The sequence below is a fragment of the Leuciscus leuciscus genome (genome assembly GCF_965113295.1).
Source record: "Leuciscus leuciscus genome assembly, chromosome: 10".
Taxonomy (NCBI): domain Eukaryota; kingdom Metazoa; phylum Chordata; class Actinopteri; order Cypriniformes; family Leuciscidae; genus Leuciscus; species Leuciscus leuciscus.
In genome coordinates this window covers 40,527,843-40,542,392 of record NC_138734.1, presented here as the reverse complement: position 1 = coordinate 40,542,392, position 14,550 = coordinate 40,527,843, and the positions used below count along the sequence as shown (strand labels likewise).

Here is a 14,550-nt window from a genome sequence, read left to right as displayed (position 1 = left end):
CAGAAAAAAAGCTTAGGGCGGGACTTGGTTCAATCCATTGGCTGTTAATTGAAAGTTGGCAGATCTGAATGTGAGCTTGCAGTCAATCATAAGAAAGGAACGGGTTTATGAGGATAAATGAATTGGAGGAGATAGAAGTCACGAGATGGAGGTCTGTTGGAAGATGGAAGTTAACATTTTGATAAATTATGAGACCAAAATGTTTTTTTCTTTAAAATAAATCATGCACGGATGAATCTTTCACAATAAGATCAATAACATCCATTTAGAAAATATATATGTAGGGTGAATTTTCATTTCAGAGGATGATGTTTTAGTTAGTGTTGCAATGTAAAAAATATTATGGAAGAAGTGTTAATCTTAATGCACTAGTTTCACAGGTGAAATGTACTTGTTTTCCTGAACTACAGTATCCACTGGAACACAACAGTTACTTTTCTTATCCTCAATGTGTTCAAAAAACACTTTACAAAGGTTTTCAGTTACACTTTATTTGGTAACACTTTATTTTACACTGTCCTTGTCACACATTACATGTATTTACTGTAGTAATAACAATAAATGATGCATAATTGCCTGCAACTAACCCTAACCCTAAACCTAATCCTATAGTAAGAACATGTAGTTCATTATTATTACTCAGTACTTAAATGCATAATTACACTGTAATACTGACACCTTAAAATAAAGTGTAACCCTTTATTTTAATGTGTCCCTGTTACAGTTTATTTATACATTTAAGTTTGGTTTGGTTTAGGGTTAGTTGCAGGCAATTATGCATCATTTATTGTTATTACTACAGTAAATACATGTAACGTGTGACAAGGACAGTGTAAAATAAAGTGTTACCAAGTTTTCAAAAGTTACAAAAATAGTCAAATAAAAAAATGGCATATTCTTTTGTTAAAGGTGCTGTAAGTGATTTCTGCCAGACTGTCATCCAAACGCACTTCAGAAACTCGACCGCACATTCCCCTGGGTCTCAGGCTAACAGAGACAGCTCTGGTTTATAAAGACACCTATTTCAGACAATTCATGTATGTGCAAACACACTTACAGCACCTTTACATGACAGAACTTTGCCTTTTGCCCTGTAGTCCACTGCACTGGTTCAGTAGTGTGCTGGTCCCAGGTGTCTGAGAGGAGGCGGGGGGGCAGAGAGCTGCTGGGAGCAGGAGAAGAGGGAGCTGGGGCTTCCTGGAGGAGAGAGATCCTCATCAGAGCTCAGGAACACTCCTGAGGATCTTCTGCTGGAGCACAGGACACACAATCGGAAATATGTCAAACTGAGACCAAATATGAATATGTAAATGCATTATTGGAGTTTTAAAAACTGAATTTTTCCGTTTGTGACCCTTCCAGCAGAGGGCAGCATGGAGCTGATGATGGAGAAGAAACAATCCAACACAACTGCTTTTCTTTAAAGCAGAGGTTCTCAAACATTTGAACTCAAAGGCCTCTTGACTTTTCCAGTTTTCGAGAAAGGTTTTTAAAAAGAAAAATCTATAAAAATGCAACTAGAGTTATAAGATTTTATACTTTTCCAGACCTAGAAATCATACTGTTAAAATTAGGCTAAATCATTTATGGAAACAGTGAAAACCCTGAAATTGTTGTTAAAAGGGGTGAATTAAAATAAGAAATACATTGGTTTTCAGTTGTTTTAGCTCAATGTAATGCTTGTTTTGTCTTATTTTAAGTTCACCCAAAAATAAAAAATTCTGTCATCATTTACTCACTTTCAAGTTGTTCCAAACCTATATGAATTTTTCTTCTTCTGAACACAAAAGATATTTTGAAATATGTCGGTAACTAAACAAGTGACGGGACCCCATTGACTTTCATCATAGTATTTTTTTTTTTTTTTTTTTTTTTAACTAGTTACTCATATTCTTCAAAATATCTTAATTTGTGTTCAGCAGAAGAAAGATATTCATGCAGGTTTGGAACAACTTGAAGTTGAGTAAATGATGACAGAATTAAACATTTTGGACGAACTATCCCTTTAAGTCCATCTTGAGATCCCCTAGTTGAGAACCACTGGTCTAAAGCCAAACTTTTCGTAGTGCTCATAGGAAAGTGAGAGTATGATCCACAATGTTGTCCGGCTGCTCGTGTGTTTAAAGTGAGGGAGCTTCTCTTACTCTTGTCGGCTGGTCGCAGCTCTGTCCCGCTGTCGCCGGTTCTTGAACCAGTTGCTGACTTGTGTAGCGGTGAGTCCAGTGACTGCCGCCAGGTCTCGCTTCTCTCTCGGCGAGGGGTAAGGCTTTCTGCAGTACCACTCTCTCAACACACTGCGAGACTTCTCCTGCGAGCAGAGGGTGCAATGAAACCTCTTCAAATCTCCCAAAAAGAAGCAAGATTATTTTGAGACTAAAGCAAAACACGTGCACCGATTGTGTTTAACCTTCTGATGCTGGTCGCGCGTCGGTCAAAAAATTTGCCTACCAATTTTTTTTTTCTTCTTCAATGAAATGATTGTACTATATTCCAATTTGATAACGTTTTTCATTCAATATTTTGTATTTTTAGGGGATTCTGTGGAACTAAATTATATCTGCAGTAGTTATAATCCATTTATTATCCTGAAAATGAAATGTCCAACTTAATCTGTCATAAATCGACTCAAGGTTGGTCTCTTTTTAAAGAAGACACTTGGCAGATTATCACTGAAGTGAAAAATAAAAAAGTGAGCTTGAACAAAGTTATAAAATGTTACATTTATTGTTATAAAAAATGCAAAAAAATACCATTTTAAATACAAATTTTTGTATGAAATATATATTTTCCAAAACAAGCTTTACTCTAAAACTAAACAACAAATCTAAACAAGCCGTGTTCCAAATTTTAGGTTGATATCTCAAAAAATTAGCTTTCAGTAAGATTTAGTTTGGGCCGCAGTACCAAATATTTCCACTAGATGAATTTAATTCCCAATCATGTCCAATGCTGTCCGCGAATAATACAAGTGTGAGTTTTTTTCAGGACCATTTAACCTTTTCGAATCATGTCAGTGCCAAAACCTTTCCTAAGTTTCGTAGCATTCCGATAAAGTAAAAAATTCTGCAAAAAAAATGAAACGTACAATTTTTTGGTCAAAAAAGACCCAATAGCACCAGAGGGCTAAAACAGTGTGCTTCTACACCAACAGACTTGAAAACCTTGAAGCAGTAGCTGGTCTCCTCTCCATCCCAGATGGTACGTGGAAGAGGAAACTTGCGACGAATGCGGTACTTCCCCACGGCTCCCAGAGGACGTCCCCGCTGAAGTTCAGCCTCCATGTAGTGAGCGCGGAGCCAGAGCTGCTGGAGGAGAGGGTGACTGCGCGGCGAGAACACGTTCCCCTCTAACAGGGCGTACAGCTCAGAGAAACGGCAGTGGTGGAAGGCCACCGCAGCCCTCGCCTTCAGCACGCTCTCCTGACTCTGGGCCACGGACACACACACGTGGGACGAAGTGGAAACAGAAGGTAAAGAGCATAAGAAAGAGGACAAGCGATCCATGCTTCCACTCTGGAGAAGAACCTCACAAACACATGCCACCTGCTCCGGGGAGAAGCCCATCGCCATGACCCAACCAAGGATGGTGGAAGACCTCTCAAGGGACACTGAGGAATTGTTCTGCAAAACAAGTTTTAAAATGTCCCACTACATTACATCTACACATGCAAGCTTCACCACAACACAGAAACGTGCAGAAGAAGTGTGCAAAACCAAAGTACCTTCTGATGTGAATGCAGAGTAGAAACTCTCAGATGAAGGAGTTCTCACAATAGCTCTTTTTGTAGTCCGGTGTGAACAAAACTACATAAAAAGCACTTATCGTTTGCCAATAAGTGCAGCTGATGAGTGTGTCGGATTTTTTGTTTTAGCAGGTTTTACCTTCAGCCACAAAGACCCGCCCAGACAACTTGGTACATGCAGGTAACCGGAGAGCATAGGGGTTAAAAAAACAGACGGGCACCAACACACACACACACAGATCTCTCAGACTGTGTTGTTTGTATTTGTATCAATTACCTGGGGAAAATGTCAGGTGCACAATGGAGCTTATTTAAATGTGAAGGCAATCTTATTTTCTAATCAAATCATGGTGGCAGCAATTTGTTGGACAATTTGGTTAGACATTGAATTGTAAAAATAAGTGTTTGTCTATCTATAAGTGTTTGTTTATCTATCTATCTAATACACATACATGCGAGTAATGATATGAAGAAAGTGTGTGTTGGTTACCTTCTAGATGGAAAACAATATATTTAGATACTTTAGATGAATTTTAAATAAAGAGCATTCAGGTAGCATTATATATGTTTATTACATATCACAATAAAATGGAATATAAAAAATAAAATAACTATTCAATACAAAACACACCTCTGTAAAAAGAGATGTTGTTTACAATAAGGACAAAAACTCCCTTTGAAATGATCAACAAAAAAACAAAAAAAAAACAGTCTTTGGTTTGATCAGCTGCATATTTTTCTGTTTGTACATGAATGTGAACCAAAAGTATTGAAAAGTGAACAGAACAAACAAATATAACTACTGCCTAAAATACATGTGCATAACCATAATAACCATTACATTCTGGAAGAGTAATAGCAATACTCAGGGACAAACACACACACACACACACACACACACACACACACACACACACACACACACACACACACACACACACACACACACACACACACACACACACACACACACACACACACACACACACACACACACACACACACACACACACACACACACACATTCCCTTACTTTCCAAAAAAGTTGAAACATTGTACAGGTGCTTGGGGGGAACTTTGGTAAGTCAATATAACATCATTCTATGTAACATAAATGTGAAATAGATGCTACACAAAGCAAAAACTCACACAAAATGGAGTGTAGAACTAAGCTATAATGAGCTTTAAGGTTATCATAAAATGACCCAAAAATGATTGGTAAATGCATTAAATATTGTTACAAATAAAAACAGACATAAAAATACAGGTATACTTTGGGCTAGAGTTAACAGAGGTTGACTACTGTGCACCAAGGAAAAACATCAAAATCTCACAGGCCTAATATTCCACAAAAACCTTAAATGTACAGTTGAATGGTTTAAAAATAGCACCAAATCTTGTAGGGCCAGAAATAAAAATGTAAATGCTTCACAAATAAACTTTAAAATGTGCAAAACATACAGAGCTGCTCTGCATTAAGCAAATCAGTCGTGTAAAAAAAAAAAAAAAAATCATACTTGTAGATTTGAACCACATAGACTAAACTGCATTTGATTAAAATTAGGTGAATAAAAAAAACACAGACATTTCCTGTAGCTATGTGGAAATCCTAGAAAAAAAATATTTGATTTCAAAATATAAAGAGGAAAAACTGGACAAATGAAAAACATGAAAAAAAAAATGTCACTGTACATGTACACGGTGGATCTGTAGTGTAAGAAGTGGCTGTTTTTAACAGTAAACAAATCTTAGGGTTCAGTTATCATGCAGAACAGTTGCATAGACTAATATTCAGTACTTCAATTCCCTTCAAACACTAGAGCCTACATACGTTTATACACAGTTTCATGGTAATGAGCTGGAATGCTTGAGTAAGCTCAATGATTTATCTACGGAAACCAATGTCAATTATCTGTCATATCAAAACGTACAGGATTTCCATGGTGAGCTTAGTGCACCATCATGAACTTATCGCATACAAAGGATATAAAACAACAAAAATGGTAAGAGTGCTTCACTGCGTATTCAAAGTATGTCCAAGCATCTTGCCATCCACAAATCTGATACATGCACCATCCACTCACCAAGGTAAAGAAAAGGAATTGAAACAGCACCTGAACCAAGCTGTTGCACATAGTTTGTCCAATGCAGTTGTGACAGGCACATTTAAAGGTTAGTGTGTTCCAACCCAGTGCTGTGCGTTTATTGAACCGTTCTATCGGATTTCCTTCTCCCAGTGCAAGGTGCTGCCGGTGCATCTATGGATCTTTATGAGCCACCTGTACAGGGGCTTTGTAGTAAAAGCTCCCAATGCCTAGCTCATGTTCAGACCCATTTCACTCCAGGATAGCCTTAAACATGTATTTACCTCTGTTACATTGTCTCTAGGAGGGAAAAAACTAATGTGACTTGTATGCTTAAATGATAAAAGTTCTGTTCAGAGTCATTTTACCTATAAAAAATTAGAAGTAACAAAAACGTAAGGCACAATCGAAGGCATTCCTGCATGCTCTTCACTCCCAGATAAAACTATCTTGATTGCCTTTTACACATTAGTGCCTTTTTACCAGCCTTGTAACAAGTCACAAGCTCTGTGTTTCATCAAAATCAGAGCTAACATGTTACTCAAACTTAAATTTCTAGAGGTGAATATTGGTTATACAAATGTCATCTGACAAAACGGCAGTGCCTTTACCTCTACTGAAATTAAAATCTCTAGTCATGCCCTTTCTTTAATACATTGTTTTCACAAATGAATTCAAGATATATGAGAGAGGCTCTTTTCAACAACTTAGTTATTAGATTGAATACTTCCACTATTTAAGCCTTAACCTACACAAGGAAAAGTGAGGAAAGAATCATAGTTCCTCTCGCTTCATGGACATGGTCTAGCGAGGCTGAGATTTAACACAAACTGCATCTAGCAGGCTGTCAGCAGAACTGGTCATTACAAGCCCAGGTCATCGTCCACAGGGACAGACTGCAGTTGTGTAAGAATTTTCGAGTCCCCGTCCATGTCCTCCACTTCATCCAGCTGAGAATCTCTCTCTACGTCCTCACCCGGAGGAGGAGTGCCCAACAGGAGGGACTCTCCTCCTGGCAGGCCCAACAAAGCGGGGTCCTCTGGAAGATCCCCTTTCCCACGTATGTCAAATAATGTCAGACCAGCAGAGGAAGACAGTGGGACAGGGCTCCAGACTGGCTGGGAAAGGTGGGGCCCAGATGCCACACCGCTACAGATTGGACTGAGTGGCAGCATGCTGTCAGGGCTAAGGGTCTGCTGGGATTGTAGGATGCCGCTTGTAGGAGTGGGAGTGCTGGATGAGTCAGGGGTGTTCGGAGAGGCTCCTGGGGTTGGGTTGGCAATGGTCCCTGGCTCAGGGCTGCAGTAAAGTGTAGAGGACCCAACAAATCCCAATGGAGATGGTTGTAGTGAATTTAAGGTTTGAGCAGTGAGTAAAGGTGCTTGTTGATTCTCGAGTGGATGTCCAGCTGAGATTTGAGGATCAAAGGTGCTGTTGCTTGAAACCAAATTGTCTGGGACGGACTTGACAGGCATGCTGGCAAACTGGATGCCAGCTGGGATAGTAAGGATGAGTTTGCCGTTTTGAACACTTAAGATGGGACTGCCCCCGATGCCACCTGCTAAGAGGAAGTTGCCTGGACACAAAAGCAGAGTAAAGACATCTCATTACAGAAAGACAAATAAACCACATCAATTCTCCACTGCTGGTGAAATTAACATATGTGACATACCTGGAGAGGCAGACGGAAGCTGAATCACCCCAGAGTTGAGAAGCTGAACACCCGGGATGGTTCCAGTAGGGACACTCTGAGGAGGCCCTATTGGGCTAAGGCGTATCGGTCCCTGGGCAACACTCAGTCCTGTTCCAGCTCCAGATGTCAAAATCTGGAAAGCACCTCCAGGGGACGGGATGGAAAGAGATGGTGTTGCTGGGACCACCTGAGGGAAGGAAAGGGTTCCAGTTGGAGTTCCCGCAATAGATGTCACAGGCATAAGTTGAGGCAGTGACAGGGGGACCAGCTGAGGTTGGCCTAAGTCTTTGGGTTGGGATATGGGAACAACTTGAGTCGGGGAGGAGATGGGAATGACTTGCGTCCCCATAGAGGTCTGTATCTGTTGAAGGGTGGCTGAAGTAGATTCATCTCCTAGCTGAGGTGTAAGCACTTGTGTAACATGTCCATCAGCCATCTGGGGGAGTGATAAAGCACTACTGGTGATTAGTGTGGTGGAGCCATTTTGATGCTGAGCCTGAGCAAATCTTGGACCAATGTGCAAGGTCTGTGTCTGAAACTGAGAAATGGGGATTTGGGGTAACTGTGGATTGACCGGGGAGACTGGAACAAGCTGGGGGCAAGATGACACTGTGGCTCCGGATGTAGGCTGCATCAGTTGAGAAACTGGAACGCCCTGTATCGATGGTACCACCTGGGGTAAAGACAGCACCTGAGGGCTGGAGACAGAGCTGCAAGTTGGTGAGTGAGGGTCAGCCTTTCCTAATACAACAATTTCCGGTGGATGTGTTGGCTGTAATGGCACCATGGGACTGGAGATGACTGAACTCACACAGCCAGTTGTTGATGCAGAGATACGATTTGGGGCCAGTATCACCGAAGGAAGAGACGTGGCAGAGATGACAGAAGTAGAGATGGTGGACGAGGACATAGAGTTTGTAGGCACTGACTGATTATTATCCGGATTCTTCAAGGCTTCAGGAAAACTGATGAAATCCAGCGGAGAAACATTGCTGCTGGCCGTTTTGGCGTCTTCGCTAAGAGAGAGAGGTATTGTGCTGGTTAGATTGGCTTGTGGATTCAGAACCACAGTGGGCAGGCTGCCTTGGGCCTCCATATCAGTGATGCCTCGTTCATCTTTGGAGATTACTTGAGCCCCATTAAGTAGCAATGGTGCATTAGCTGTAACAGGACTGAGAGTGACTGTGTGGCCATCGCTCAGTGTTAACCCATTAATGATGACCCCGGTTCCTGCCCCTGAGAGTATAGGGCTCCCATTGAGCAGCAGTGGATGAGAGCTTGTGAGGAATCCCCCGGTGCTGTTGAGAATAAGCTGACCAGTACTGCAAGGAGCACCAGTGAGGGATATAAGAGAAGCATTGGAGCTGCTTGTCTCTAGAGCAGCAGGTTTGTCAGTAATATCCTCCAGATCTCCTTTGCTGGCTTCATCTTCTGTGCTGTGGTTCCCATCAGATTCACTAAAGAAGAGACAGAAAGATTACATTTGGTTACATTTGGCTTAATGTAGTTTCGATCAATGTCTACAATCAATGTCCAATCCTCAAAAACTTTTTGACATCTATATCCATGGAGGAGAAACCTTAATTAATTAAAAACCAGACCCAGTAAAGCTTGTGGTCTGACAAAAAACCCTAGATTACTCTCTACCGCTTTTAATTTATTCCCGACATCACCTGTTAACTTAGGGCCCTTTCACACCTACCTTATTTGGTCCGGATTTTCTGACTTTTCAGTTTGATCCAAATCAAAGTTACAGGTGTGAAAAATGTTAGCGACGATAAAATGTTCGCACAACGATGACATTCATTTGCCGAATTTGAACTAGCCTCGAGTATAGTTGGTGCTGCAGGGAGTAATGCCGTAATATTAACAGTATAGTGGCAACGATATGCGTCTGTTCATTCATTCTTGTCAAAGTTACCCGCCGAACTGACAACACACTGACGTCAGACGCACGTCCGTTTGCAAACCAATCAATGTCAAGATGCAGCCCACATAGATGACGACGACAGGACGCAAGTATGTCACTTAAAGTTATTTAGTGTGCTCGCATAATTGCAATGTGAAACCAAACCAAAACTTACCGAATGCATAAAATGTATCAAAACATGAACTTTGGTTCGGACCTTAGTTCGGACTTTCAGGAGTGAAAACGCCCTTAAAATCAGTGCCAAACACACACAAAAAAAACTAAATATATGATTTTTCAGATAATCACCAGTGGTCAACTGATATATCGCCAAGGTTGATATATTGGCATTGGCCAATTCGTTTTTTATACAGACATTTATACGGCATAAAATGTCTACTCTGTGCATTAACACTCTGTCTGTGTGAACTGAATGCGGACAGGAGAGTTCAGCTGTCACTGGACAATGGCCAAACTTTAAACCCTTGATTTCAAAACTATGCTGTGCTATATCCAGTTGCCCACTGTCATATTCATTTTCACTGTGTGCTGTATGTAAAATTAGTTACCTTGTCTTTATTTGAAAAAATATAGGTTGGTTAGTGTTTACTTCCTTTTTATTCATATATTTTAAACAATTTCTTTATTTGTGAAAATACTGTAAAGCATTTCAGAATCAAAAAGTTGTAATTAATTAATTAAGTCAAATAAATTATACATATAACCGCCTTATATGGGCCATCAGCCACCCTGTTCTCTAAATTATCGGCAAAAATCAATATCAGTCGACCACTAATCACCCATTGATTTTATGGTTGAAACATTTGATGACACTTATCTTGAGAGGGGTGTCTCTTATAAATACTTTGGTATCTGGCTTGATGATAAATTGACTTTTGGTATTCATATTGATAGACCAAGGTTAGGTTTTTTTTTTTTTTTTTTTGCTAGAAATAGATTAGTCCAGAGTACCTTGTTGTCAGTATTGGACTATAGTGATGTAATTTATTATGCATTGCATGCACCGTTGTTTTACTGCATGTAATCTATCATGATGCTTTACAAATTGTAACTGGTGCAAGTGTTTGTACACATCTTTGTCATTTATATGAAAACTGGGCAAGTTACCGTAGTACTTATACCTATTTTGCTTACTTATTGCTAGCATAAATAGAACCAGATCAACAAAAAACTTTTACTTAAGACCATTTTCCTGCATAGAGCTTGGTAGATCTGTCTTTTCCAATCATACTATAAAAGCGTGGAATGAGCTTCAAGGTATACTACTAAACATGGAATCTGTACCATCTCTTGATCTGCATTTAATATTAGTATTATGATTACCATAGTTTTTTTAGTTCTTGATCTTGGTATGTTTTGTGTTTGTTTAGAGTGTGGTTTTCATGTAGGCCTACTACTTTTGTATTTTTATGAGAATTTTCATTATTTTTAATATTTATTGTATTTTTTTGCATTATATATTATGTTATCTTCAAAATATAGGCAATGCATGTGATTTTAGGGAACAAAACAGCAGTTTATTAAAAGAGATTGAAAATAGTTTATCTAGCCCTAGTTGATAAAAACGAATATAATAATACTTCTGCAATACTTCAGTGCCCTCAATGTCCTCTCCATCCTGAGACTGAACGGTCAATGGACAGAAAGTCATTGTGGTGCAGAGTTTCAGGAAACCCGAGCCACTCCTGGCGCCCCTATCTCACATTTCACAACAAAGCAACATGCTTTCAGCCTTGTTTTCTAAGATCTCCATGTCATTTTCAGTTGTCAAACACTTCAGTTAACAATGATAGTGCAATAAATATATGTATCTTTTTCCACAGCTGCATCACCCAAACAATAAAACAGGCCTGCATGAAGATTATACAGTAAAGTAAGAAATGAACAAGACTCAATATGTGTAGCTCACACCCTCGTCCTAGTGTAAACCTCGCACACAATAGAGATTTGTTAACAGCTTTTACAGCTCAAGAATGTCTCTCTTGGGCCTGAAAGAAAGCCCTGTTTAAGCGAAATGCAATGCACTTACCTTTTGCTGTTGGTGCCGGATGGGGTCCGGTCCCTCTGTCGGCGATTCTTGAACCAGTTGCTCACTTGAGTCAAAGAAAGTCCGGTAACTTTGGCTAAATTCTTCTTCTCGACCGGAGTGGGATACCTGTTGATCTTGTAACATTCCTTCAGAGCGTTGCGCGACTTCTCCTTGAAGCAGTACACCGTCTCCTCTCCGTCCCAAATGGTTTTGGGCAAAGGAAACTTTTTGCGCAGTCGATATTTGTCCACGGCGCCCAGACTGCGACCCCGGGACCTCTCAGCCTCCTTGTAGCGCGCCTTCAAGTAGAGGTCTTGAAGGAACCCATGGTTACTCGGGTGGAAGTCATGACTGTCTAGGATGGCGTACAATTCTTTGAATTCCTCCCGGTGAAAAGCGACCAGAGCCTGGGCCTTCAGCAGGGTCTCGTTGCCACGTAGCAGATCTGCCGAAGGAGGGATGGTGGAGAGGAATCTCCACAGGCGATCCACATTGCCCGCTTGCAGGAGCGCTTCGCACAGACACGCGACTTGATCGGTGGAAAAACTGAGCGCCGAGTTCTGGAAGCTTTGGAGCAGTTGTTCCGAAACTTCGTCCGGGTCCGGATCTGGATCCGTCTCCTCTTTCACTTTAGCTTCGTCTTGCGTGGACTCCTTTGGGCCGTTTTCAGTTTGTTCTGAGGACTCCAAAGACAAGGAAGCCATTTTTATTTTAACTTTTTTCCTTCAAGTTCCTCCTCCCTCCCCTTCTGTGTGTCTCTCTCTCCCCTTCTGTGTGTCTCTCTCCCATTCTCCCGTAGGCGAGCGAGCGAGCGCCGCTTCAGAGCGAGGCGTGCGTGCGTGCGTCACGCCCCTGCGTTTCGTCAACCTCCCCCATCCAGACATCATCATCATCATCATCCTCCGCAGGCCTGCTGCTGCTTTACCATTGTGCAATCCTCACTCTTAGTTTGTGTGTTTGTATACAACTCCTTTCAGACTCACACGTGGACATGAAGATCTATCTATCTACATGTAGGTTGTCTGTTCTCATACCGGAATTTGCTTTAATTAACCCATTGATCTTTAGAAGTTTGATCAGGCCTTTTTATTAGCCTAACCTAAACTTTTATATATTAAGTAAAACAGGGTTAGGCCTACTTTGCTTTAGTGTGTCACTAGGAAAATTCACAGAGACAACAGATGTTGTGAGATGTCCAGCAACAACCAACGTGTGTGTGTGTGTGTGTGAGACTGTGTTCCTGGTAAACCTCACAAAATGTCCACACACAAAGACGGCAATATCCGAAATCCTTGTCCTTGTGGGGACATTTTTTTGGCCCCAATGAGGAAAACAGCTTATAAATCATACTAAGTGATGTTTTTTGAAAATGTAAAAATGCAGATAGTTTTCTGTGATGGGTGGGTTTAAAGGTAGGGTTAGTGTAAGGGGAGAGAATATACAGTGTGTACAGTATAAAAATCATTATATGGAAAGTCCCATAGAACATGAAAACAACATGTGTGTGTGTGTACAGGTTTGGCTGAAGGTCAAATGTCCTCACCTATATAGTGAAATATTATGACAACCGACTAGAGAGGACATTTTACTGGTCCTTTATACTTAAAAATGCTTATAAATCAGCCAAAACATGTTTTTATTTAAATCTAGTGTTTTGCACATGTTTCTGTGATGGGTAGATTTTGGGGTATACGGTTTGGGTTAGGCCATAGAATATAAAATCGATGCAAGTCTATGCAATAGCCTCATTAGTGAAAACGTGTGTGTGTGTGTGTGAGAGAGAGAGAGAGAGAGAGAGAGAGAGAGAGAGAGAGAGAGAGAGAGAGAGAGAGAGAGAGAGAGAGAGAGAGAGAGAGCGTGCGTGCGTGCGTGCGTGTGTGTGTGCGTTTTTTCAAACTTTGCATGCTGGATGGACAGGGAGAGTAAGGGTTTAAATGTGAAAGAGGACACGCACACCTGGAAGCAGAAGGACAGAATGAGATGAAGCAGAGCTCTGTACCTCCATATCATCCCTTTGCAAGAATGTAAACTTTTTTCAGGAAGGCGGGGAGATCAGGCTGTAGTCTGTCACCCCCATCCTACAGCTGTCTATGCTCTCAGCCCAAAACCCCTCAACCCTTTGATCTTCTGCCTGTGCACACTTGCCTTTCAACATAACCAGTCATGTTTGGCAGTGAAGAACTCTGCAAATAAGTAGCAGTTTTCCAAATCACTTTATTTGCCACTGTGGAGTCAAGATTACATTTGCCTTGGTTTTCAGGCTATCATGTCTTATATTCTTGTATAAACACAACTGTATACAACTTTTGTATATCAGCTCTGAAAGTATTTCAACAAACTGGAAAGTTTGGTTATTTAAAATAAAGTCCAACTAACATTATTAGTAATGGATTAACTAACAACGAGAAATATATTTGTTACAGTATTTATAAATCTTTGTTAATGTTAGTTAATAAAAATACAACTGTTCATTGTTAGTTCATGTTAGCTCAGGTCAATTAAATAATATTAACTAAGATCGCATACCAAAGTAACATAAATATCAATAAATGCTTTAGAATTTTTTTTCACTGTTCATGTTAAGTAATGTTGTTAACAAATGGTAACATTTTAAAGAAAGTTTAACATTGACAGTAGGCCGTACTTATTGCATTGTCACAATCCCAGAAGTGAAAAAGATTATTTTTTTTATTATTATTTTTTTATTGTTACTTGCATAAAATGGTAAACCTGATTTCACCAAGTACAACATGTTTCTGGATAAAAATCTAGAGAACAACATTCCAATAAACCAATCAGATCTGAGGGACAAGTTTACAGTTGGTGTCAAGTTTATTCTTACAAACCAGGGTTAGGTGCTTCTACATCAGTGTTATACACTTATTTCCCTCAAATTTTAGGGATAACTTATGGTTAGGACTACATTTTCGGACAGGAATGTTGTTCCAGGATCAACAAAATAGTTGATCCAGGAACATGTCTTACTCAAAGGTCTTACTTTACAAAATCACGTGACCTGTAGTGCACATGAACTGTTGTATTCCTAGCACGTATTTTACTTTTACTATTAGC

The 14,550-nt window shown here is 40.3% G+C and overlaps 2 protein-coding genes across 3 annotated transcripts; both read right to left on the bottom strand.

Annotated features, from left to right (window-relative positions):
- Window positions 1-45: 45 nt before the first annotated feature.
- On the bottom strand, window positions 46-4,168 carry six9 (SIX homeobox 9). 2 transcript variants are annotated; one of them, XM_082182635.1, is made up of 4 exons: window positions 3,722-4,168; window positions 3,162-3,620; window positions 2,145-2,308; window positions 46-1,250 (listed from the first exon to the last, which is right to left on the bottom strand). In XM_082182635.1, exons 2-4 carry the CDS (start codon window positions 3,567-3,569, stop codon window positions 1,112-1,114), a joined length of 711 nt encoding a protein of 236 aa, XP_082038761.1. In that variant the 5' UTR covers window positions 3,570-3,620; window positions 3,722-4,168; the 3' UTR covers window positions 46-1,111. The 2 variants fall into 2 exon arrangements, with proteins under 2 accessions (XP_082038761.1, XP_082038762.1); XM_082182636.1 differs by having other exon boundaries at window positions 46-1,247.
- A 127-nt stretch (window positions 4,169-4,295) lies between these two features.
- six5 (SIX homeobox 5) lies at window positions 4,296-13,238 on the bottom strand. Its single transcript, XM_082182483.1, has 3 exons — window positions 11,479-13,238; window positions 7,499-8,976; window positions 4,296-7,402 (listed from the first exon to the last, which is right to left on the bottom strand). Exons 1-3 carry the CDS (start codon window positions 12,180-12,182, stop codon window positions 6,690-6,692), a joined length of 2,895 nt encoding a protein of 964 aa, XP_082038609.1. The 5' UTR covers window positions 12,183-13,238; the 3' UTR covers window positions 4,296-6,689.
- Window positions 13,239-14,550: the final 1,312 nt, after the last annotated feature.

Bases quoted from the DNA above. Each gene is read 5' to 3' on its own strand.
- six9 (XM_082182635.1), bottom strand. From the start codon at position 3,569: ATGGCGATGGGCTTCTCCCCGGAGCAGGTGGCATGTGTTTGTGAGGTT. The intron at 2,309-3,161 runs GTTTTCAAGTCT...CTCTGCTCGCAG, and splicing joins AGACCAGCTACTGCTTCAAG to GAGAAGTCTCGCAGTGTGTT. The intron at 1,251-2,144 runs GTAAGAGAAGCT...CCTGTGCTCCAG, and splicing joins GCTGCGACCAGCCGACAAGA to CAGAAGATCCTCAGGAGTGT.
- six5 (XM_082182483.1), bottom strand. From the start codon at position 12,182: ATGGCTTCCTTGTCTTTGGAGTCCTCAGAACAAACTGAAAACGGCCCA. The intron at 8,977-11,478 runs GTAAGTGCATTG...TCTCTTCTTTAG, and splicing joins TCCGGCACCAACAGCAAAAG to TGAATCTGATGGGAACCACA. The intron at 7,403-7,498 runs GTATGTCACATA...TTTTGTGTCCAG, and splicing joins GCTTCCGTCTGCCTCTCCAG to GCAACTTCCTCTTAGCAGGT.